Genomic DNA, 26,796 nt, shown 5'->3' with positions numbered 1-26,796 from the left:
TTGGCGGTATACACATGCCAAGTGATAATTATAGCTCAACTAGCGTGATAAGCTTTATAAGCTAGACTTCTTATCAAGAACTTATCACAAACTTAAACTACATATAACACATTTACAAATGAATAGTAAAGGAATGTTAGATCGAAAAGGTATAAACATGTAATGTATTAAAGAATATAAGCCTTAAGTCATTGTACAATATGAACATATACATTATAAATAAGTATAAAAATGGAAAGTAAAGAAAAGGAACATTACAAGTTAGGGGTAGGGAAATGGTGGAATCTTCTTTACTTTGTCGAAAAGAGAAGAATGACTTTTACAGACAGTGGAAAGGCTATTCCTTTCCACCAACTCTCTAGGGTTTGGCCGATCTATTCAGATGTCTGACTTCTCTTGAAATCGACTACTTTACTTGGTAGGGAAGAATTTCTTTTATAGGCAACTTTTGACGGATAATTTGTATTCTTTTGATCATGGCAACACCGATTGCAGCTTTGTCAAGTCACATCAACTCCATATACCATTCTTGTCTTCTAGTGAACTTTCTTGTGTGATGACATAGTTTCTTGCCAAAGGATTTACTCGTCAGACAAGGTTCTTCTCACATGATCCTTTGCATGTGCTCCTCTGCGATTCAATATTCTTCTTTTCTTATATTAATTATGCGTTAAAACACTGAAAACCAGGGTAAAATAGACATGGAGACTTATGAAAGATGCATTTCCTAATAATTATGAATTTGCAATAGAAGTAACGCGTTTTGACACATCTACTATGCGTTTTGGTTCTATTATTCTACCTAAAATACCATAATAACTTGTATTTTTATAAGTTATCACCTACCACAAAATTATAAAGCCTTACCAAAATATCCACAAGTTCTTACTCAAATCTAACTAGCTTAACTCCTATATCTACAACACCTTAACCTTTCATCATACGAGTTTCTGTCACCTACTCTCAAAATCAGAGCACCTTTCCTCCCCTTTCAAACTTTGGATGCCTAATCCAACCTTGCATCCCTTCCTCTTATTATAGCGGCTAATACATCTTGCATCCCAAACTTCAAAACACTTAACTATAACTACTATGCGACACACTATAACTACTATGTAACACACTTAACCTTGGCACCAACTCACTCTAAAGCGTGGGTGTCACAGGCAGTTATGTTTGAACTTTCTTTGTTAAACTAAAATCATGAGATAGGTAATGTGAGGGCAAATCGTAATCTTGGGTTGTTATGACATTAGAGGTCAATTGCCATTCATTTTTTAAAACTGTGTTGTTATGTTGTTGTAAATCCATATTGAAAAAACCAAAGGAATTTAACTCCACCAAACCCAAAATTGGTGAATCAAGAAGGCACCACCATGTGAGGTAACGTATAGAGATTCGGTACAGATTTTCCGAAATTCATAATGTTAGTGGTATATGTATAAATATCGCGATCGTCGTCATCCAGTCGCGCGAAATCCAGTGTTGTATTTTGAATTGCATGCCGAAATCCCGTCGGCGGCGGTGCTGACGGCGAAGATAGATAGAAAGTACAGTTGAACTCCAAATGAGGAGGAAGGATTATGAAGATTTTTAGTTTTCGTCGTGTGGCAACTCTTTGTGTTCTAACAACGGGAACTGGCCTTGCGTTCAAAGCCTCCAACTCTAATTCCAATTCCCTCGATGTTGAGGAGAAATTTAGGACCACTATTCACGGCTTCCGTCGTTCCTCCCGCGCCATTTCCACAGTCTGATGTTCTTCTATATATACTTCCCTCTTCTTCTCTTTACCTTTGTTCGTGCTCTTTTTATTCCTTGAAACTTTTCATAACTGTTGCTTAACTCGAATGACAGATTTCGCTCATCGTTCTTGATTATAAGTACTCTTTGAATGGGGAGGTAGCGAACACTGAGGAATACCGTCTTAAATTGTCTGAGGTTCGTGCCCATTTACTTAGCTTCTAGTTTTAGGCTCAAACCTTTGGACTGTTGATTGAAATTGTACGATAATAGGCACACTCTTTCTCTTCCTGTGGCGCGTGTGGTCTTTTTTGGTCTTCAATCATATTATTGTCTATTGCTGATGGAAGTTCTCGTGCTTCTTTTCGTTCAAATAGGCTTTCTTTGTGTTTATTTTCATGCGCATCTTTAAAATGGTCTTCGTTGCATCATTTCTATTTCAGTAGGTTTGCTTTAGACGATCCACTTATTGTTTGTTTATATATGCTGGATTCTGGTAACTTCAACGTTTGGCTGGTTTTTCAAGTTCCATATCGATCTTATGAACTGTGTAAATAATGTGGTTTTCATACCTTTTTTTCACGTACTTGATGAAAAGGGAAGCCAAGGTATCCTTAACCCTCTTTATGAGTTGGGACTAATCTTTTACTGGATGGGTATAGTACTAATTATATATATGCATGCATATGTATTTTGGGTTGGCTTTTATGTCAACAAGACCGATTGGAAGCTTTGCTAACATGAAGTTTTTACATTTATGATGAAGTACGTTTAATCAATATTTCTTGAAAGTTAATCTCAGGTTTTAAGAATGCCCACTCTTCTCGTGCTAAGTCTCACCACAAGGAATTACAATTAACTCTTTTTTAATGAAGATGCTGTTTTAGTTGTTTCTGATTTTCATGAAATGACCTTGTCTAGGTTCATCTACGCTCTGCAAAGAGACTTTTAAAGCTATGTCAAGTTAACAAAGGGTTTTACATTAAAGCTGGTCAGTTTGCAGCTTCATTGCGGCAGACACCAAATGAATACTCATCCATTCTCTCTTCACTGCAAGATCAGGTCTGCTTTAAGTATCTTGAGATTTTTAGTTTTGTAGAATGAAATACTTTTCATTCTTGTTTAATTTTGTGTGGTCATTAACACCTCAGGCTGTTCCTTGTCCATTCAAAGATATAAAAGACATGCTAATCAGCAACCTTGGTTCAGATATATCAGCAATGTAAGTATAAATATGTATCTAGCGTACTATGCACTTTCTACTTGCATAACACTTTTCTTTTTGGACTATTTGTTGTTATACTATCAGATTTTTGCACCAGCCAATAATCTCCATACCGAGTCTATGTGCTTCAATTTGTGCTTATTTAAGCATGTGAATGCTCATTTCAAGTTCATTTCTAGGACCAAAATGGTGACAAATCATGGATCAAATGGGATTTTTACCTAATACAATTATAAATACTAAATATTACAATTATGTCCAGCCATAAGTTCAGACCTCTGCTAATTCTATATCAAAGGCTTTGGGATAGGAATGGAGTGTTTTCTCAAATATCTTCAAAACTTGCATTTTAGTTATTTAGTAACTTATGAGTCACGACAATTAATTTTTCACAATACTTTAAATGAATTCTATTAGTTTTAATTCTTTAATTTTTAAATTTGTTTGGTAGGGTAATACAATTAGTTACAAAATAGTCTTTAATAATCAAGCAGGATGTTACAGCAACCTTTAGGCTTCAGGTTTCTACATATGTCCAAAAGGTTTAAGATATTCTGACATGCAAAAAACTTGTATGTTAGCGTCTTAACAAGTGCTAAAGTATTTTCAAATTCGAGGGAATTGTTCTCTGGTTTTTGATCTACATTTGAAAACTTTTCATACTTGAAAAGACTTGCAACCTATAGTGAGGTTGTTATTCTTCATTTGAAAATAATATTAAGTTCATCAAGTTAGATAAATTATTGAGAGAAGTCATTTCTCATACTGAGTTTGATTTCTAATGTCATTACAAAGAATTGAAATTAGTATGTGAAGTGAGATTGATCTTATTACTCTTGTAATTTTTAAAGTATTTATGTAATATTTGTAGGAAACTGTCTAACTGCAGAAAGAAAAAGAAGTTGGAGCTCTGTTATGTTATGGAACTAAAGAATGCTGGTTAAATGAGTAGCATATGTCTTAGGTTGGTTTTTAACTTATCTCATGCTAAAATTATGCCTTTGGTGCATCAGGATTTCCGAATTTGCATTGATAGATTCTTTCTTTTTTTGTTTTTTTTTTTTTTTTGTCGTTTTCCCATAATTGTCTTCTTGCAAAGTACTAGCTACAGTCCACGTGGTTAGAAATTGTTTTATTCCATAATTTGGACTTCATTTAATTCCAGGTTTCTCTCACTTGATGAACAACCTATTGCTGCTGCGTCAATTGCTCAGGTGCACCGTGCCATACTTAAAAGTAATAAAGAAGTGGCTATCAAGGTTTGTCAATTTGGACAGTAGCATGTATCTTATTGTGCATGAAAGCCGAGAAACCTGTAGTATAAAAATGAATGCATAGAAGGTCTTTATTTGTGTAGGAGAAATTATTAAAAGTCCTGGTATGAGTTGAAGCAAAGTCTATGAACTTTGTTTAAAAATTGATCTTTATGAAACAATACAATGATGGAAAAGTAGCTACTCATCCTTCGTGAGTATATTTGATTCGTTTGGAATTTCATCACATATTTAGATACCCATCTTATAATATGAGGTCAAAAAGCTAACTTCTAGTCACATGATACAAAATTTTCAATTTAATGTTTTTGAAAAAAAATCTAGATTTTCCCTTTGCTGTCAAACTTAACAGGTTCAAGAATTGAACACACAATTTATGACTAAAAGTAATGATGGTGCACTGGGAGAATGAGAGGACAATCTAGAGAAAGATAATTTTGGGTTTGATGATATTTCTTTGTTAGCATACCAATTACAAGAAACAACAATATAACTGTATTGCAATGTCAAAAGAGAAATTACTATAACTATAGCCTTTAGGATGCTCTTTTCATAATACATCCACTGCAGTCTAACGTTCCAAAACTAGGCCTCCTCCCTCAACTTCTCAATTAGCTCTACTTATAACCACCATATCCTAATAAAACTACCTAGTAATTATATATCACTAATAATACTTCTAATGATGTAGCCTAAGTAACCTCAAGAGAAATCCTCCAAGAACCAAGATTATGGATTTTTTATTAGAATGAATAATATGCTTCTTACAAGAGAAGAAGACTCCTATTTATAGAATTCTATTACAATTGGGGGTAAAAAGGGAATTAACCTAGAATATTACCTAATTACCCAATTAACTCTTAGTCTTCTTATATCATTCTAATAGGACATCATGTCAGTGTAGTGTTATGTTGATAATTAACGGAAAACTGATGGCAATGGACCAAGATGCTACTAAAATCAAACCTTGGGGGTTAAGTTATTAAATTGTTGAGTTTGAGAACTCTGGGATCAAAATTCTACCAAAGGGTTAAGTTGTTAAATTGTTGAGTTTGAAAACTTTGGGATCAAAATTCGACGAAACTTAGATCTCGATATATTTACATCTTTTTAATTTTTTCCTACCGAAAAATATCTTTTTAATTTTGTTTGATATGATCCTATAAGGAAAATCTCACTATCTTTTGGCTTTCAAGCTTAGAATGTGGAGACTTTGAAGTCCTCGAACATTATGTCTTTCAGATTAGCCCTATGCTTCAACCAATTTTCTGCTTAATTGAGGATTATTCTTCAATTGTTCTTGGCCTGCTTGCCTTTGTTTTATGTTTTGTATAGACAAACTATTATTATTATTGTTATGTTTGGCCTTGTATTTGTGGCTTTTTGTTGATCTTGTATTGAAAATAAGAGACTAATACGAGGGTTTTTATTTTTGCTTCTTGGATATGATGAGGGCACTAAGGGGGTGCAACCTAGTTGAGATGCTCGAGTGCGCTTGCTGATCCTCCCTCCCCCATTGCTCTTTGTATAACTGATGTAGCCTAAGTAACTTTAAGGATAAATCCTTCGAGAACCAAGATTGTGGATCTTTTATTAGAATGAATAATGTGCTTCATACAAGAGGACAAGACTTCTATTTATAGATTTCTATTGCAATTAGGGGTAAAAAGGGTATTAACCTAGAATATTACCTAATTACCCAATTCATCCTAAGTCTCCTTACATCAATAACCCTCATGTACATTGTGCTTTTGTCTCTCTATTTTTCAATATTAATAATAGACTCGTTTCCTTTCAAAAAAAAAAAAAAAACTTAGAATGTGGACAGTTATTGTGCTTCAGTCCACTTCACGCTTTAAAAGTTGTGGTTGCCCCCTTTTTTCTTACACATCCATGTAATTGATTGTTCATATATTGGGTTTTGAATGTATTGAATAAAAAACGACATGTAGTAAAATGAGATTTCTATTTCTTATTATTACTTTTTTGAAGGATAGGTGCAGTACCCAGGATTGATGCAAAATGTGAAAATAGACACAACGGTCATGTCTTTCCTATCGAGAACCATCTCATGGGTGAGCTCTAGTGTTTAAAGTTTTTCTTAAGGTTATATATAATGTATAATTTTTTTCTCTTCTATGGAAGAAGGTTCCAAATTTTTTTGGAAAACGTTGTCAAGCCAACTAATCAGTCCTAGTTTCTATAACTTATTTGGCTCTTTAAGTAATGTAATATTATCTCATCCTTTAATTTATCATCTCATCATGCATTTCTTTTAAGATTATTTTCTTTGAAAACGGCCTGGGTGTTTCTTTTCATACAGCTATTCCCAGAATATAGGTTTGAGTGGCTGGCATCAGAATTTGGAAAGACAATTCTTTTGGAGTTGGGTAAGTTTTCAGAACTTCTATGGTTTATTAAGAGGTTTTTCCATGGTGTATTTTATTTATTAGGTTACAGTTACAAGTTTTGTCCCTGAACTCTTTTGGTTGTATTTATTTAGTCCTTATGTTTGGAAACATTTCCAATAGGTGCTTAAATTGTCTAGATGGTATCTATCAAGTCCATGTAATCTAAGTGGTTTCTAACAAGACATTGATCTTTTTAGTTTTATATCTGATCGTTTCTGTAGATTTTCTACTGAAAATCCTTCTTAACTTATTTTTGCAAGAGGGTGTAGCCCTAATATATACAATGATAACTGCCAAATGCAAAGACATTCAACGGAAAAAAAATTCAAATAAGGAAATTACAGAGAAATAATATAATACAAATTGCAATACATAACAATCCAAAGAGGTTCGAGTCTTATCCCTCTATCCGTTTCATTCCTGATGTTCTCCTTCGGGTGTTTGGGTGCACAGCTTACGCTACATTCATAGCCATGACGCTAACTAGACCAAGTTCACCCTTCAGGCCCATGCGTGTGTTTGATGGGTATCCTCTTCATCAACAAGACTATAAATGTTTCCGTTCTATTTCTCATAAGTACTTTATCTTCATCGATGTCACATTCCTTAAGGATCGTCCTTTCTTTCTCGTTAGCCTGCTTCAAGGGAAGAGTGTCACACCTCCTTTCGCACCACCTCATCTCGATCTTAGAGATGGCGTGAAGCCAACAAATATCGTTTCCTTCTCAACGATACTTGCTGACCCTAACCTCTAACCCTTTAGACAAGTTCGTGCAGAAGCAAATAACACAACTCTAGAGAAAGAAATAATAAGCAACTCAAGTGCAGCCCATTTATTAACAAACTTTGAGATAAGTCTTACATAGACTCACAAAAGGACTAGTTTTCTACATTACTTGCTCTCCGTATCCACAACTCAGGCTAACTACATTTTAAGCATAAAACACAACCTCGATCATGATCACCTTACAACTCTTCCTATCAATCTGGTCAACTTAGCAGCAGTAAACTCAGCTTAGGGAAATTTGATCATCACCTGGAAAGTGAGCAAACATGAGCTAAAAATGCCTAGTGAGTGATAGTTTTCTAAAACATGCTTTTCCAAACAATTATGCTCAATGCTCAGCTTTAAGCGTATAAATCATTGTAAACACAACATAATAAAGCTTTAGAAACATTTTAGAAATTCTTAATCATTCAAAGGTACATTAAGCTATCACATACTAGCTCCTAACTATTCATTCATAATTTTAACCTAGGCCACAGTTTTTTATTTTGATTTGGATTATGGTCTTCGGGTCCCTCAATTGCACTGAAATCTTGCAAAAAAAAAAAAAAAAATCCCAAAAAATGCCTCTCCCCCTCGATTTGTCCCCTATGTTTGAAGGCTAGTGAGAATCTTTCTCATATTTTCTTGAACTGTCTTGTCTCCTCCTTCTGCTGGATAAGGATTTTCTCCTTGTTTAATTTATCTTGGGTATTTGACATTTCACTAAGTGCTAGTGTGGTTCAAATTCTGTCGGGTCCAAGATTGCCCAAAAAATCAAGCATCATTTGGGATAATTTGTCTAAAGCTTTACTTTCAGGATTATGGTTTGAACGAAATCAGCGTATCTTCCTCGATAAAGCTAGACCGAGGGTAGAAATTATGCTTGCAGCATAACTTAAAGCTGCATCTTGGTGTTCCCTTAAAAAGGAATTCACTCATTTTTCCATTCAAGACATTTACCTTAACTGGGATGCTTTTCTTTCTCATCCAGCCTAACCCTATGTTGCCTCAGTTTCAACGTTTGCAGTTTATTCAGCCCGTAGCCCTCTTCTGTTTTTGAAGCTTTGAAGGATTGCCCCAGTTTAGTTTTGTTTGTTTTTTGCTCCCCCCACTCCCCCTCGTGTTTCTTGTTGTTTTCTCCCGGTCCTTTTCTGTTTTTCTGGACCTTTGTACTAAGCTGGTCGCTTTTATCATTGTTTATTTTAGTTTTTATTTGCTAGTGCTCGAGATATGATGTTTGGCGCTAAGGGGGTGTCAACCTAGTTGAGATGTCCGGGTGCGCCTCCTGATCCCTCTAGGTCTCCTTTGTTTACTACTTTTTGGCTCTCTTTGTATAACTCTCTTGTACTTTGAGTTCTTATTAATAAAGAAGTTCTTGTCTCCGTTTCAAAAAAAGAAAAAAACCTAGGCCAACCTTTCTCCATAGGCACTAGTGCTTTCATTGATGTAATCGTACTAGGCCCCTCTAGAAAACCTTCACATTAGTATTGGCAATCAAAAGTGCACATTCAGAGGTAATTTCGTATAGTTAGTTCTGATATAGCTTAATGACAAACATTTAAGCTTTCAAACTTCATGATTTATAACATATGCTGGTAAGAACAACTTATGAAACATTTATGCATAAACTCATTTTTAAACTTATGCTTTGCTCATAAATCATTTAATAGCTCAAACATGTTTATAGAAAACTAGTTAAAAACATGTTTGCAAATAGCTTTGGTAGATTAAGCTTGAAATTAGACTTTAGAAACCACTAAGTGCATAAACCACTCATAAGCTATCTCCTGTGCAGTTTGAAATCCAACTTAGAAAACGTAAGCATTGAAGTAAAACATTTAAATGCAAATCACTCACAAGCTATTGGTTGTGCAACATGAAATCCTGCTTTATAAATAGCTTTTAAAACAAAGTGTCATTAACAATTCGTGGCTCAACCCCTTGGCTTGGAAATACTCCTAACTCCTCTTGTCTTGAAATAATCGTATTCAATAAGTCACTTTAATTCAGAAAACATCCAAACTCTAACCAAAAATTGCCAAAATACTAAAAAAAGCCTAAAAATGGCATTGGGGCTGGTTGCAAGCATGAGCGGCAAGCTTGTTGCACGCGCAAGGCCTTGGGGCGCATGCTAACCTCATGCATGACTGGCTATGTGTTGGGAGTGTCACGCGTCTTGTGGTCGCGCACGTCTTGTGGCATGCCTCTTAGCACTGAAACTAATCTCCTTACCTTCCTTTGGGCGCAACACCACCCTTGTGCTTGGCCCACCTTGTTCAATGCCCAAAAACTAGTTTTTTGTCCCGAATCCTGCTTCCCACTTTGAAGGTTAATAACTAAAAATCTACAACTCAAATGAGAAAACTTCCTTCTACAAAGTTGATTAGAATTGTCTTAAATATCTTACCTCCCAATTTCAGTTTCAAATTCCAAGTAATGCGTTCTATAACGCTCAAGAAGTCAACACTGCTCAAATTTGTCTGAGAAATGACCGTTGGTGCTTTTGTTCAGAAGTTGAACTCCTTCCTCAACTCTTTTTAGTCTGATAGTCGTACACTAGAGACTAAACTCATTTTGAGAGATTTTGCAATTTGAATTACTCAATTGACACGAGTGGTTTGGAAGAACTTATCGTCCAAAGTTCCCTTTATATAGAGATCTTTGCATGGGTTTTCAATTAACACCTCCTACTTGCCACTTTACACCTCTTGCTCCTACTTGTCACTTTACACCTTCTACTAACCTCTTTACACCTTCTACTTGCCATTTTACAGCGCCTACTAACCTCTTAACACGACACTTAAGTTCCCTTCCACCTCATGCTAAAAAAATCGTGACTTTCAACTTTGCTTTTGCCGCCAACATTAATACCTAACTACTCTTCTTTCCATTTTTTTGCTCTAAGGGTACCATGACACCTTTATTATGACACAAACAATGGCGCTTCAGCTACGTCATTTTAAACCATGACACCAAAATGTCAGTTATAACTAACACTCCTAATAAAATTCCTTCTTAACTAAGGCAACTATGAGTACTTTTAAGAGAATTTTAGAGATCCTAAGGTTTAGGGTTTACAAAGAGTGAATGAAGAGCCTAACTGGGTGGTTCCCTTAGAGTCTACCGGTTCTGCTCTTGTTACCTAACCTTGATCCTCATAACACAGTCCTACCTACAAACCAAGTTCTTTGGATAACCTACTATAGGAGGAATCTTAGAAAGGAAGTTGGGTCTCCTACTGCTTAGCCAGCTCCGATCCAAGATTCTGAACCATCACAAAATCAAGTTATGGTTAATTCTAGCGATCCATATGTTGACAGTAAAATGGGTGAGAATGACAAGTCCAATATGATTGTTCCTGAAGACATGGGTGAAAAGGGCAGTGTTGATGAGATTGAGGTTATGGCAGAAACGGTCGTGATGAGGCTAAACAGAATCCTTCGGGTAACCTTGATGAGTATGATCTGTCTCTTGACATACCTATTGCATTAAGGAACGGTACTAGGTCCCGCACAAAGCACTCAATTTGTAACTGTCTCTTATGAGAATTTATCATCCCACTTCAGAGCCTTTACAACCAATCTTGACTCCCAATCTTGACTCCTCCACGATACCTAAAAACATCCACGTTGCATTAGAGTGCCTTGAGTGGAAAATTGCAACCATGGAAGAGATGAGAGCCCTAAGGAGCATGAAACTGTGGGATGTAAATGGATGTTTTCTCTCAAGTACAAAGTAGATGGAACTCTAGACAGACACAAGACCAGGTTAGTTGCAAAAGGGTTCACTTAGACTTATAGGTTGACTACTTTGAGACTTTTTCTCTTGTTGCCATGTTAAACACTGTTAGGGTCCTGCTATTTGTTGCTGTGATTAAAGATTTACCCCTATATCAACTAGATGTTAAGCACATGCTCGTGTTCTTGAATGGAGACTTAAAAGAGGAAGTTTATATGAGCCCTCCTCCAAGCTTAAAAGCCCAGTTTGACCATTGGGTTTGCAAGCTTCAGAAATCCTTGTATGGGTTGAAACAGTCATTGAGAGCTTGGTTCGACGGGTTTACAACTTTTGTCAAGTTCCAAGGATATAGTTAGGGGCACTCTGGTCACACTATGTTCACGAAAAACTCCAAGGCTGGGAAAATTGTTGTATTGATTGTCTACATTGATGACATTGTGCTATCTGGGGATGACACCGTTGAAATCATCCAATTGAAAAAGATGGGGGATGAGTTTGAGATTGAAGACTTGGGGAATCTAAAATACTTCCTTGGGATGGAGGTAGCCAAATCTAAAGAAGGCATCTCTTTATCTCAGAGAAAGTACACCCTTGATTTGTTGACTGAAACATGTATGGTGGGATGTCGACTTGCTGATACACCTATCGAGTTCAATGCTAAACTGAGAAATTCAGTTCATAAACTTCCAGTTGATAAAGAAAAATATCAGTGCCTAGTGAGAAAATTGATATACTTATCTCACACTAGACTTGATATCTTCTATGCTGTGAGTATCGTTAGTCAGTTCATGCAGACTCCTTACGAGGAACACATGGAGGCAGTAAACAAAATTATGAGGTATTTGAAAACTACTCCCGGTAAAGGGTTGGTGTATTGAGGCTTATATTGATTCTGACTGTGTAGGGTGTGTAGTTGATAGAAAATCCACTTCTCCGTATTGTACTTTTGTGTAAAACAATCTCGTTATTTAGAGGAGTAAGAAGCAATGGGTTGTGGCTAGAAGCAAATGCTGAAGCTGAGTACAAGGTTATGAGTTTAGGATTTTTCTAGGAAATTTGGCTCTAGAAGGTCTTATCCAATCTTCGTCAGGACTATGAGGTGCCTATGAAATTATTTTGCGATAATAAGGTTGCTATTAGCATCGCCTAACAATCCAGTTCAACATAATAGAATTAGACACGTAGAGATTGATAGACAGTTTATTAAAGAAAGACTGCATAATGGTAGCATATGCATTTCTTACATTTCTTCAAACCAACAGATTGCTATATTTTCACTAAGGAGCTTCTCAGACAGAGTTTTGATTCTTGCGTTAGCAAGTTGGGTCTTATCGACATTTACGTCCCAACTTGAGAAGGTGTGTTAGAATTAGTGGGCTTGTTGTGTGTTGAAAGCCCAAGGGTTCTTTTGTATTGTATGTAATCCTAATTATTCTTTCCTTTTTTATCTTAGGCTCCTGTTGCCTATTAATCTCTCCCTTTGTATTCTTGTGATATAACAAAATAATAACAAAACTCTACATCGTGGTTTTTCTCCTGTACTAGGGTTTTCTTGTAAACTTGTGTATTATTTTTTGTTTGTTACTTTCAATATTATTATTATTATTTTTGCAATTATTGGGTAACGGCCTAGGTTTTATAGGGTAATCTAGGTAATCTAGGTAGGCGGTTGTGACAACTTTGAAGCTTGTTTGGTTGTAACTTCTAAATTTTGTTTCTAAAAACTGTTTTGAAATTTGATTTTATAACTATATTATTTCTAACCGTTTTGCAATTTTGTAATGCATTTCTTGTGTTAACACACTACTTTTAAAATATAACAGAGTATAGTTATATAAAGTTTTACCTACCAATGATTATCTTATGTCAATTGTTAGCTTTTAACAAATAGTTTTCTTACAGAACAACTTTTTTGGCATCAATAATAAATAATAATAATAAATTTTTAAAAAACTGTTGCTTATGGTTGTCATGTCAGAATGTTCTGCTATAGAGACTCCATGATTCCATTGATTAATGCTTGCTTTCTTCTCTAAATATGCTATCGATTAACTTTAAAAGTAGGTTCATGTAATTTCACGTATAACAATGTAGCATTTCTACAAATAAAGACCTATTAGTTTACTGAAGATTAAATAATCTTGGGGTAAAAGTTTACTGCCTCTACCACTTTGGTAAAAGAAGATGAAAGGAAGGCTTGCGAATTTGGTCCCTATTCAGCATGGAAGGCTTGTACTTTGAGTTCTTATTAATAAAGAAGTTCTTGTCTCTGTTTCAAAAAAAAAACTTATTTATTTATTTTTTGGGAACTGTTTTCAATGGGATATGCCAAAAATTATTAGTAAATTAATGTGGGTTGTGCAGATTTCTTGCAGGAGGCTAGAAATGCTGAGAGAACTGCTGAAAACTTCAAGAAGAACAATTTGGTCAAGATTCCTAGAGTTTATTGGGTATGGAAATTGAGGCTCTTATTTGCTATGTATTATTTTCTGCTTATCACTAGTAGAACCTAAAATGTATTGCAATGTAAAAGATAAATAAGTACAAATTAAATCAAGTAATTTGATGAACTTGGACCACCCTCTCTTCCAAACGCTCGAGCCTAAACCAACTGAAACAATGCCTACCTTCATACTTCTAACTCACTATGTTTGTAACAAACTCTTGTACAGAACTCCTATCTAAATTACTAACATATCCTCAAGATCCTAGAGATTTAAATAGCAATCTATTTATTGGCTGCCCCTAAAAACTCACATTTTCTTCAAGGTGTGGTCACCTAGAAAAAGAAAATAAAATAAAAACCTCAAATTTGCTTTCCTATTAGGCTATTATTCTGTTCTATATCCAAGTATTTCACCTTCAAAACAATCATAACAATACCAAGAGACGTGAAAACATACACAGATGTGTTCTATTGAGTAATAAGGATAACCCCCTAAGAATTTGCAGCATTAAAAGCAAAAAAGCAATGGGAAACAGAAAAAGGATAAATGCAACCAGACTCTTGCTATTTGAGAGAGTTGAGAGTTGGGGATCTCTCCTACAACTTAAAATTAGCCACAAAAAACTTCATACCCGCTCATTCCTCCAATGCCCCTACTAAATCCTCCCGGCCCAAGGTAATAAGTCCTTTACTATATCATACAATACTCAACTGATTCCAACAATAAAAGCATTTGATCTTGATAATGTTCTGACAAGTTAGATTCTCTAGATGCCTGAGATGGTTTTTGCATTCTTTTTTTTTTGGGTTTTTTGAGATGAGACTTGATGTTTACTCAGGAATGGTAATTTGATAAATTTGAACACATTTAGGAATTTACGACAAGGCAAGTTCTGACAATGGAATTCTGTGAAGGACATAAGGTACGACTTTTTTGCTAGTCTTGTGGCATCGGGGATATAAATCTATCTGGCTATATTTTTTAATAATTATTTCTACATCTTGGACCTTGAAATTTTTAAGGTATAACGTATTTATGATTTCATGCTTCATGATATGTGATACTATCATTATCAACCTTTAGTCTATTACCATGTTATTGTTTCTTAATTAGGTGTTGGGTATGTAAATAAAGTAGCTGCTTTTAATTAATTAATTATTTATTATAAGTTCTTGGTATATTTCCTATATTTTAAACAATTGTAATGTAAGAAACTTGGCTAACGGTTTGTTAACTGAAGTTGCTTAAATGTAGGTTGATGATATTGAATTCATGAAGCAATCGGGCATAGAGCCATCAAAGGTTTGTTTTGCATTTGCATAGTAATAAAAAAAGGCCAACTCAAAATCATGTTGTTTGGTAACTTTTCTTTGGGGAACCTTTTAAAAGGTTACTAAAAACACCATAGTGAAGATAGACCACAGTCATCACAATCATGTCGAGTATGAAATGTATTGTGTAGTTGAGTCGATGGATGTTTATGATGTGTCGTGAGGGAGATTCAAGGATAAGTGGATAACTGAGAAACCTTGCTAATACCATGCTGACTGCTGTAATCCTTGAGATTTTCTATATTCTCGTATTTCAATCGTTATGCATTTATGTGTGTTCATCTAAGCTGATCTTGTAATGGAGGAGGTTGGCTGAGCTTAGGATCTTGGTCGGAGAAGAAAATTACTCCCGGTGTTGCCATGTTCATGTCCATATCTAACACCCTCAAATAGACAAATATAGCTAGAAGTTCTTCACGTATGTTATTCACCTGAACACTTTTCCCAATTTCATCTTTACCTTCTGCGCTTTTTGTGGCAGGATCTTCCATTCCACTTGAATATATTCTGATATTCTATTGTGTTCTTGATTGAGTCTGATCTGCAGACTGCAAGTGATATTTGAACTTGTAGTTTATCCATCTTTTGTCACTCAGCCATGCAAATTATATACATAAGCATATCATACCTATATCCTCCTCAAACAAACATGAAATGTGCTCAGTAAAATGTTGCTCGTGCATTTCTAACTAGCACATTTGTTCCTTGCTTAATGTGAGAATGGAGAACAAGACCATAAACATAAATGAGAGAGAAAGAGAGAACTAATGCAAAAAAAATACAGGGAACCTTTATAAGGTTTTATTATGTGCTTGATGCAAGTGTAACATGAGAGTTCTCTTGCCCACCTCCCGTTAACAACGTGTTCATTTCTTGTTTTATGAAAGAATGCAACCAGTTCTATGCACTTGAGAGAGAGAGAGAGAGAGAGAGAGGGAAAGAATGAAAGTTGAAAACTACAAAATCCAAAGTATAAAGGCACTTGGAACCTTTCTCTTGAGTGTGCAAACCCAAGGCCTATATCCACAAAATTCCTACCCCCATTCACTCACCCTCCTATTTATAACAAGATTCACTAACTTCCTATCTAATTACCCTTATACCCCTTAGTAATACCATACTAATATTCTTATCTGGATATCTTACAAAAACCTCTATAAGTATTTTGTCAATGTGATTCATGAAAAAATGAACTATGTAATTTTCTTTGAGAGTCCTATATCAGAGAAGGTGTCCTTTTCCTTCTTTTTGTAATTTTTTACTCTGTTACCTAGAATGTATTCTTTTTTAAAATAAATTCGGCATTGAGGCACTGTAGTTGGCAGAATAGAAAAAAATCGATAAAGGAATTTATTTTTCCAACTTTATTTTCTGAACACTTGGTAAATGAATTTGCATTACTTATCTTCATTGTGGTGTACATTGTAGGTTGCTAAAGCACTTGTTGAAGTATTTGCTGAGATGGTTTTTGTCCATGGTTTCTTGCATGGTGATCCACATCCTGGCAATATATTGGTTTCTCCAGACAATTTAAATGGCTTCACTCTAGGTATGTGCCGTTTGATGATTTGATTTGTTGGAAGTTAGATGTTGAATCTTTCTAGCCTGTCCCATATACAATCCATTTATGAAACAAATAATGCAGTTCTTCTAGATCATGGAATCTACAAACAGTTGGATGAAGAATTTAGACTGAACTATTGTCAGCTCTGGAAGGCTATGATTACGCTAGATACAAATAAAATTCTTCAACTAGGAGAATGGTTTGGGGTTCCAAAGTACTCCAAATACTTTCCTCTCATTTTCACTGGCAGATCATTTGATAGGTGATTATTATTTTACTATATTATTGATCGATATGAATTCTGAGCACAAGCATTTAGTTTCTATTTGGCATGTTGGAACTATCAATTATACAAATGTCAAATAGGATATTTTGTGGCTAGTTTGACGAGGTATAATGTAGAGAACTTTAGAACACATATTTCTAATCTGTAAGATTGTGATGGGGGACTTCATTCACGTCTAATTAATTAAGATGCTGAGATCTGGAGTAGCGTTGATATAGAACGAACAGTTGCGATGAGTATATAATGACCAATTTTTATATTCTTGTGAAGCCAGACATTTATTTCACTACTGTTAAGTACTCATACTAGATAGAAAGTGGTGAATATCCAGACAAGAAAGTAACGTTCCTTAAAGATCCTGAAGAGTTGATGAACAACGAGAGATAACAACGCCCATAATAGCAATTTATTGAATCTCAGGGCCTCTGGCTTTGTGATCATTATTTTTTTTAACAGCGGATGGATCTGAACTTTTATGGAACTGCAAGTTACTAGGGGTAAAAGTAATTTTTTTGCCCGACTTTAACTATGCACTACAATTGTTATACAATGATGGTGTCTCATTTGTCATATGAATCTGATTTCCAAATGTCACAGTTCGAATAGTTCTATTTAGGAAGAAACTTACCTTTTTAACCTCTGAGTTTTCGACAAAAGGTGCATTTGGTCCCTAATATGTTAAAATTTACTCTTTTCAGGCTCTTTTGTAATTTTTAAGAATGTTAAGGGTGTAAAAGTATTTAGGTAAAGAATTTATTAGGGAAGTTTGGTAATAAATATAGTGAGCAGGGATGAAGGGGTATGAAATATTTCGTGGGTAAATTAGGGCTTGGTAAGGATCTCAAGATTGGGAGGATCCAAGTACCTCTAACACTCGCATCTTATATTTCCTCTATTTTTATAATTCAATATTATTAAAGTGGTAAAGAAAATAGACACTGAGTTACGTGAAAACCCGAGTATCGAGAGAAAAAACATGATCTGACTTTTTGGTTACTTTCTCATATTAACAAAAGATACAAGAGGGAAATAAATAGACAACATGTTTATGATAGAAAAGGAAATTAGGTAAAATCAGCCCACTAATTTCTCAAGTTGGGACGTAAATATCAATGAGACCCAACTTACTAACACATGAGTCAAAGCTTTGTCTGAGAAGCTTGGTGAGAACATCAGCAACCTGTTGGCTCGAGGGGATGTAAGAAATGCATATGCTACCATTATCCAATCTTTCTTTATTGAAGTGTCTATCAATCTCCACACGTTTTAGTTCTATCATGTTGAACTAGATTGTTAGTGATGCTAATAGCTGCCTTATTATCATAGAATAATTGCATCGGCATCTCACAGTCTTGATGAAGGTCAGATAAAACTTTCTGAAGCCAAATTTCCTCACATATCACAAAACTCATAGCTCTCTGTACTCGGCTTCAACACTGCTTCTGGCCATGACCCCATGCTTCTTACTCCTCTAGGTTATGAGATTCCCCATACAAAGGTACAGTAACTGGAGGTGGATTTCCTATCAATGATGAACCCTGCCTAGTCATAATCAGTATAGCCTCAATAGCTCTCCTGTCGGTCTTCCTGAACATCAATCATTTACCCAAAGTTGTTTTTAAGTACCTCGGGATTCTGTTAACTACCTCCATGTGTTGATAGGGAGCTTGCATGAATTGGCTAACGACACTCACAACATAGGAGATATTTGGTCGAGTATGTGACAAGTAAATCAATTTTTGCACAAGGCATTTATATTTTTCTTTATCAATTTAAGTACCCCAGGATTCTGTTAACTGCCTCCATGTGTTCCTCATAGGAAGCCTGCATGAACTAGCTAACAACCCTCATAGCATAAGAAATATTTGGTCGAGTATGTGACAAGTAAATCAAGTTTCCCACAAGATGCTGATATTGTTCTATATCAACTAGAACTTTATCATCTAAATTTCTCAGTTTCCAGTTGAATTCAATAAGAGTATTAGCAGGATGACATCCTAGTATACATGTCTCAATCAACAAATCAAGGGTTCCTCTGATATACGAAGATACCTTCTTTTGATCTAGCTACCTCCATCCCAAGGAAATATTTCAGATTGTCCAAGTCTTTAATTTCAAACTCATCACCCATCTTTTTTAGTTGGATGATCTCAGCGATGTCGTCCCCAGCTAAATTGACGACTTTTTTCCCAGCCTTTGAGACTTTTGTAAACAAGGTGTGATTAGAGTGCCCTTGAGTGTACCCTTGGGACTTAACAAAGGTAGTAAACCTATCAAACCATGCTCTTGGTGACTGTTTTAGTGCATACAAGAATTTCAGAAGTTTGCAAACCCGATGATCAAACTGGGCTTCAAACCCTGGAGGGGGGTTCATATAGACTTCCTCTTCCAAGAAACTTAAGGATGAATGAAGAAAAAATGGAATAAGAGGAAGATTAAAGAATAGTAAAGAAGACAAGAGAGAGCTCCTTCGGAGTCCTTTGGACGGTTCTAAAGATCAAGAATCAGGAAGAGAAGACTAGAGAAGAACTTGAAGAGTTATCAACTGATTATATTTATTAGATTTGCAAATTTCCATTCAAGAACGTGATGGAACTCCAGTTGATTTAAACGTAAGAATCTTATTGATAGTAATAAGGGAATGAATTCCCGAATACAAACTAATATTCTAACCTTCTGTAACCTATCTTTCAAGGTAATACAGAAAGGAACTTTCCACTAAAACTCTAACCACCTTTCCCGCCTTTTATTTCCCTATTTATACTAGTCCCTCTTGCTCTTTTACTAACTACTTCTCACGTGTTCAACACGTGTTACATCTTTTTCTTATTCTTCTCTCTTCTACTATATTGATATAGGATAGGGGGTCTATCAAAACACATTCTTAACATCTAGTTGAATATAGAGGCTAGTCTTTATTCACAGCAACAGATAATAGGACTAATGGTATTTAGTTTTGCAACTGGGGAAAAAGATTCAAAGTAATCAACACCGCAGGTCTGAGTAAACCCTTTTGCAACTAACCTAGTTTTTGTGGCTATCAAGAGTTTCATCTGCCTTGTATTTGAGTGTGCACCAATTTACATCCCACGATTTTATGGCCCCTGGGGAGAGTACAGATCTGCCAAGTCTTATTCTTTTGAAGAGCTCTCATCTCTTCCATAACTATTGTTTTCCACTCAGAGCATTCTAAAGCAATGTGGATATTTTTAGGTATCATGGTAGAGTCAAGGTTTGCTGTGAAGCCTTTGAACTGTGGTGATAGACTCATAGGAAACATAGTTACAAATGGGGTGTTTTGTCAAGAGAAAGATCATTCTCAACTAGATTACGTGAATGATCCTGTTTAGCATCATTACCACCAGTTTCTGCTCTGATTTCAATCTCATCAACACCGTCCTTTTCTCCCATACCTTTAGGGACAGCAATATCGAACCTGCTATTCTCACTCATTTTACTGTCAACACATGAGTCAATAGGACTAGTCATACCTTGATCTCGTGGAGGTTTAGAGTCTTGGACGAGAGCTAGCTGATCAATAGGGGACTCTATTTTCTTTTTGTGATTCCTTTCTATAGTAGGTTTTCTTGGAAACTTGGTTTGTAGGTAGGACCATGGGATGGAGATTGAGGTAAGGTAACAAGGGTAGGATTGGTAGACTCTAAGGGATAGTTAGACCCTGCACTCACATTTTCCTCCTAAAATGGCTAACGGGAAAGAGAGACTAATTCTCACGATAGGTGACATCCATAGTGACAATATTTACGAGGAGGATGGAAACATTTATAGTTCCGTTGATGAAGGGGATACCCAACAAAAACACACTCCTGAGTCCGAGGGGTAAATTTGGTTTGAGTGAGGCCAAAGCTATGAACATAGGTTGTACACTCGAACACACGAAGGGGAACTTCGGAAGTGAGGCGGGTAGAGGGATATGACTCCTTGAGACAATCTAAGAGAGTCTGGACGTGGAGGACACAGGAAAGACGGATTCTCATAAATAAGATAGGTTGGCAACCCCATTTCCTTTCTATAGTAGGTATTCTATTGATGAGATAGATTGCAGTAAGAATGACATCTCCCCGCAAATAAGAAGGAAGGGAAGTAGACAATATAAGGGAACAAGCTACTTCCAGAAGATGGTTTTTTTGCTTGGCAATCCCATTTTGTTGCGGGGTGTTAGCACACGAGCACTGATGGACAATCCCTTTGGAGGACATAAACTCACTAGGGGTATGGTTTTGAAACTTACGACCATTATCACTTCAAAGAATTGCAATTTTTGTATTAAACTGCGTTCCTATGGTGTGATAGAAGTTCTGAAAGACAGAGGAGACCTCGAATTTATCGTTGATAAGAAAGACTTAGTAAGACGAGTATGATCATCAATAAAGGTCACAAACCATCCTTTCTTAGAGGAGGTAGTGATCTTTAATGAACCTCAAACATTGTTATGAATAAAGGTGAACGGTTGAGTTGGCCTAATGGTTGTGACGGAAAGGAAATTCAATGTTATTTGGCTCGATTACACATACCACAAGATAAGGAGGAGACGTCAACTTTAGAGAAGAGATGGGGAAATAAATACTTCATATATTGAAAATTTGGGTGGCCCAATAAAAAATGCCATAACATACAGAAATAGTAAAATATGAAGATTGTAAACTAGTCCTAGGATTACTACTAGTGGAGGTATCATCGTCAAGGAGGTAGAGTTCTCTGCTATGCTGGGCAGTGCAAATCATCCTCCTCAACCTCAAGTTTTGAAAAGAAACAGAATCAAGTAAGAAAGTTGCTTTGCAGTTCAGCTCACAAGTGATCTTCCGTATAAATAGCAAATTATCGGAAATCTTAGACACATGCTACACATTCTAGAGGGATAGCCCTTCAAAGGGGAAAATTTGCCCCTTCCTAGCAATTGGAGCTAAGGAACAATCAACTATTACAATATTTTCATTACTAGCACACGAAGTATAAAAAAAAAAATTCTTAAAGGAATCTGTAAGTGATTTATAGAACCGGAGTCTAGGATCCAGGAATTCTTCCCATCGACATTGACAAGACTAAGGGACTAGGGCATACTTGACTGAGCAATGACTTTTAGAGTGGAGGGTGGATTGGGATTGGTCTGGTTTACCGTAGAGTCAGATGGTTGAGAAGTTCTAGCAGACTTACCAATATACGTACGCCCTGAATTCTGTTTATCATTTGAGGAACATTTCTTACCTTTTAGAGGACGACCATGAAGTTTCCAGCATTGATTTTCAATGTGCCACTGTTTCTTGCAATGCTCACAGTAGGGATATGTTTTTTGTTGTTCTTCTCACAATCATGGGTATAGGATCTAGCATTAAAAGCAGCAGAGTCAATAGCAGGAGTAGTTAGTATTAATATAATTAGATTATTCTTAGGTGATATTATTCTGGAGATATCATTTGATATTATTTCCTTAAGTGTATTTCTCTATGGTTATATATAGGCTTGTATCTATACTAAATAATTAATGAAATATAGATTAATTCCATAAAATCAACAGTTAGAACACTCATGACACTCGTACGGTCTTCTTCAAGATGGACTTCATAACACTTCCATTAAGGAGGAAAGGGGTCTCTGGCTTAGTATACAACCACAAACAATGTCAAACTTGGGGTTGAGACCTGCAAGGAAGTCATAAATCTGATAAGCTTCTTCGAGGCTAGCATACTATATGCCATCATTTGGAGTATCCCATACTCTCTCTACACAGGTCCATTTCTTGCCAGAGTAGGGAAAGTTTATTGAAGTAAAATGTAACATCCAGAGTTCCTTGCTTGCAATCATGGACTTGTTTCTTCAATGTATATAGATGAGAGGCGTTCCGACGCTTCAAATAGAGTTTCTGAATAGTGTCCCATAGATTCATCGCAGTTGCTACATCAAGTAGAAGTTTGTCATTTTGTGGTTTCGTACTATTAATCAACATGGACCCAATAAGAGAGTCCTCTCTCCAAAAACATTCCTGGGTATCACAGATTGGGGCGAAGAGTCTCCCTTGTCATATAACTGAATTGGTGAAGTCCCTCGAGCAACATTTTGACTGTTTGAGACTAGGAAAAATAGTTTATGGCCATTCAGCTTCTCTTCTGGAAAGAAACCTATAGATGGTTCCAAAGAACTAGTTATATAATTTGAGGACAAAGTAGTGAACAAAGTTACCTGGTTCTTCGAATACATGGGCAAGTTGGTTGGTTTGAATTCTGTTGAAGATTCACCTCAAACCCTGATTTATTATGGAGTTGATCAATGCTGGTATCATGAAAGTGTGGCTGCTGTAAAGGATTAGAATGTAACGGTGTGTGAAAAGAGGGCAATGACGGCGCATGGATGTGCAGCGGACTAAGAGGGTGCTGCAGCTGGACAGAGGGCCACAATTGAGAGTTCAATAGCTGAACTGCAGAAATGATGGACGGTGGTGTGTGGGGGTACGTGCTTGGCGGCAGCGGCACGTGGGCGGATAGATGTGGGCCCATTGTGATCATCGGTGATTTCTGAAGCTGGTGGAGCAACTTTTACATGGCTGCGGCATTGATCCCGGCGGCGGCAGCTGTCTTGTCTGTCTTTGTTTGGGTTTCATCAACAATCGTGTCTATGGTTTCGTCTTTACATTGCTCTGATACCATATTAAAAGCGGCAAAGAAAATAGACACTGATTTACGTGGAAACTCGAGCATGATCTGACTTTTTTATTACTTTCTCATATTTACAAAAGATACACAAAGGAAATAAATAGACAACATGCTTTTGGTAAAAAAGGAAAGCAAATTAAGTTAAATCCTTCCTTGGGCCAAGCCTACTAATTCTAACAAATATATTAGAGTTCTATCTAGGGGTAGGAGGTGAGAAAAGAGTGTCATATCAACATTTAAAATAATAATTGAAATACTCATGGATTTTTTAAATGCTTTTTTAAAATTTTGGAGACTAAAATGCATTTGAAACTTTAGGGACCAAACACAGGTATTGCCGAAAACTTGGGGGACTCAAAATATAATTTTTCCTCTAGTTATTTGTGAAATATAAAGCTAACTTTCACTTCATTTATAGTACATCTGCTCTAGGGATGGGAATGTCCAATGAAGAAAGAAGAAATCTTAAGCAGGAATTGAAGTTGTTAAAGATGGAAGACATATCATCATTCATGGAATCTTTACCTTCAGATTTTCTCACAGTACTGCGCACAGAGTAAGAAAAAAAGTGGAATTTATGCTGATTAATTTATTGACTTGATGGATCTTTGTCTTCACAATCCTCATGTTACCACTATGTGCAGTGGTTTATTGAGGTCCATCACTAGAAAGTTGGGTGTTTCACAACGGCTCAGAATATTAACTTATGCTAAGTTTGCATTGCATGGTTCTTCTCCCAAATTGAATCCCGCAACTGGTAAGAGTATTTCATACAAAATTGAGTTTTGAAAGTCGCGTTTCCTAGGATTAGCAGAAGCAAAACATTGGGGATGCTGACTTAATAGCCTTTATGAGAATTGATTTTGACGTAGGCTGCTATATGGATATTTTACTACGTACAGAGTTGGAGTTTGGTTTCAATTGGTTCTATCTACTTTTATAAATCAGTTATATTTCCTATATTCTGGCTAGATCTTCCAAAAGCGTCGTACTAGATGATAAGGAATTCTTAAATACATAGCATCTGTGTGCTGGGATCTTTGGGTGTCATATTTTGGCCAAATATATTATTTTTGGGCTCTGCTATTACACGACCGCAAGATTTTGTTACGTTTCACCAATCTTGATAGATGCACTTGACATAACAACCTTTCATCTACACTCTGTTCACATTTGCTAAATTTATTCCACTACAAAAGAGCCTTAGGCATAAAAGCAAGACGGGGAAGAGCTGGTTCCTTCGTCAGAGAGCACACTAAATATTTACCTAAACCAGCAGAGATCCTTTAGCCGTAGATTCTCTGTCCATCCACCACCAAGGCAGATTTTTATTAATTTTTCAAGGGTGTAGGTTGTAGATAGTTCCCCATTCGGCCATCCCCATTTGTTTAGGAACTGAAATCCTTCGTTTATCTAAACACCCAATATCCCAATTGTTTTCTGCAATGCTTTACCCAATTCAAATCTTCAGAAATAAGACCACTTGTTAACCTCGAGAAATTGGATCTAACAACCTTATTGAGGAACAAGACCGTTATTTACAATATTCAAAACCCCCAAACAATATAGAATCAACCCAAGGAAATAAGTTCGAAAGGATTACCTTGATGATCAAGAGTGAAGAAAACATGTTTCTAAACTCAGGGTTCAAGTCACTCTAGAAGTTTGATCACCACCACTTATGACGAGCGTGCAGGTTCTAAAACACAAAAAATTGCAAAATTGAACACTTTAGCTCTCAACAAAGTCAAAGGAAATTCTCAAAATTCATTAACTTTTCAAATTTATCAACACTTGAAGGAAAGAGACCTTGATATAGCTTCTGACACCATAAACCTTATTGGCCAAAAAAAGATTAAAAGACAATTTTAAATGGTTGATCTATGAAGGACAAAAGTAACCTAAACGAGTTAACATTCTCCACTATTCCCCTACGAAAATGCATTAAATACATTTTAAGAAGGCTTAAATGATAAACAAAAAACTTAAATTTCAATTAGTTTAATAAGAGTTCATTAAATGCAAGTTAGGATGTATTTAATACATCATCCATCATCTTAAAATCCAACTTTGCACGACATATAAGGGAGGACTCCAACATCTGCTACAACTTTGTTTGTTGAGTTCACCACATCTTGGATATGAGTGATTAGAACTTGTAGCGTCTTGGCTCTTGACCTTCTAATATGACCTTGTTGTAGCTTCATGTCAATTAATGTTCCTTGGTTCACACCACTAAATAAAAGCATATTTTCTCTCTTTGCCCCATAAGAAATTTTTTAACATTTTAGAGAAATACCTTGTATGAACAGGAATGCTTTGGAAGCTTTACACAAAGCATATAGATTATATTAAAACTTCTAAAGTCATAGTAGCTCAATCCATAGGGACTAAAATGATAGTTTTCCGTTCTAGAATTACCCTTCTGTCAACTTACAATTATTTTTCCATATTATTTTTGTTCCCTATTGACTGATATTTTTCTTTTTCATGTGAATTTAGATCCTATTGTAAAAGTTGCTTACTTCAGCTTGAAGACAAGCTTAAGCTACCTTCATTTGAGGCTCATTCTTGGTAAGATGGCATCTGATTTATCATTTCAAATGCTTAAATATTTAAGTAATGGAGAATGACCTTCACTTCTATTCTTGTAGCGGGCATTGAGGCGCTATCAAGTTTCCAAAAGTTCATGTATTTTACGTACTCTTTGTGTAGAAGGTATTTTCATGCCATGAAAAGTATGCAGATGCTTTCATTCCCGTAGCATATTTGAGGTTATTGGCTTTTGGAAGAACATATAAGACCTGTTTCTCAACGTAAACCTTTACCTTACAATAGGGCCATCATCAGCAGATGATTTCTCAAGCTATACAGTTTTGTCTGTTTCGTACCAAAAACAAAACAATATAAAGAACTCACGTAGAGATAGGATAGGACTTAATGTAACCTCAATACTTCATACTTTGCGGCCCTTGATTGTCAAATTCTTTTGTATTATCGAGTGGCCAGATAATGTAAAGCTTCAGAATTTTTTTTTGGTTGTCCACAGAAGCAAATATCGTAGACATGTTTAAGGATGAAAAATAGATCGCCATCCATCTTTATGCATCTACCTAAATTCCTACACAATGGTTACTAGATATGTCAATTTTTTTTACTTTTTAATGATACTTTTTAAATATTTTTTACCCTGTATGATCGAAAGAAACGCAGGAAGATGAGCGCCAAGTTGAGTATACTGCTCTTCTAGATTTGTTTTTAGATTTTCTTTTTTAGTAAATTTGTATGTTGTGTGCTTGAAAAAATTTGCACGTCTTGTTCAAATAAACATTGTAGAATGAAA

At 35.9% G+C, this 26,796-nt stretch overlaps 1 protein-coding gene across 3 annotated transcripts; it reads left to right on the top strand.

Annotated features, from left to right (window-relative positions):
* Nucleotides 1-1,146: 1,146 nt before the first annotated feature.
* On the top strand, nucleotides 1,147-26,634 carry LOC101211437 (aarF domain-containing protein kinase 1). Of its 3 annotated transcripts, XM_004145605.3 has the most exons (16): nucleotides 1,160-1,748; nucleotides 1,855-1,938; nucleotides 2,662-2,802; nucleotides 2,892-2,962; nucleotides 4,131-4,224; nucleotides 6,237-6,314; nucleotides 6,563-6,629; nucleotides 13,522-13,607; nucleotides 14,476-14,526; nucleotides 14,859-14,906; nucleotides 16,364-16,484; nucleotides 16,581-16,761; nucleotides 23,872-24,009; nucleotides 24,098-24,210; nucleotides 25,956-26,027; nucleotides 26,108-26,634. In XM_004145605.3, exons 1-16 carry the CDS (start codon nucleotides 1,584-1,586, stop codon nucleotides 26,215-26,217), a joined length of 1,620 nt encoding a protein of 539 aa, XP_004145653.1. In that variant the 5' UTR covers nucleotides 1,160-1,583; the 3' UTR covers nucleotides 26,218-26,634. The 3 variants fall into 3 exon arrangements, with proteins under 3 accessions (XP_031738408.1, XP_031738407.1, XP_004145653.1); XM_031882547.1 differs by lacking the exons at nucleotides 23,872-24,009; nucleotides 24,098-24,210 and having other exon boundaries at nucleotides 1,148-1,748; XM_031882548.1 differs by lacking the exons at nucleotides 16,581-16,761; nucleotides 23,872-24,009; nucleotides 24,098-24,210 and having other exon boundaries at nucleotides 1,147-1,748.
* The last annotated feature ends 162 nt before the right edge of the window (nucleotides 26,635-26,796 follow it).

This window comes from Cucumis sativus, chromosome 3 (genome assembly GCF_000004075.3).
Source record: "Cucumis sativus cultivar 9930 chromosome 3, Cucumber_9930_V3, whole genome shotgun sequence".
Taxonomy (NCBI): domain Eukaryota; kingdom Viridiplantae; phylum Streptophyta; class Magnoliopsida; order Cucurbitales; family Cucurbitaceae; genus Cucumis; species Cucumis sativus.
The sequence above is the reverse complement of the archived record's forward strand: the minus strand, read 5'-3'. Positions and strand labels throughout refer to the sequence as shown.

Coding starts and splice junctions, on each gene's coding strand:
- LOC101211437 (XM_004145605.3), top strand. CDS start 1,584: ATGAAGATTTTTAGTTTTCGTCGTGTGGCAACTCTTTGTGTTCTAACA. Junction 2,803..2,891: donor TCTCTTCACTGCAAGATCAG/GTCTGCTTTAAG, acceptor TTAACACCTCAG/GCTGTTCCTTGTCCATTCAA. Junction 24,010..24,097: donor CTCACAGTACTGCGCACAGA/GTAAGAAAAAAA, acceptor CACTATGTGCAG/TGGTTTATTGAGGTCCATCA.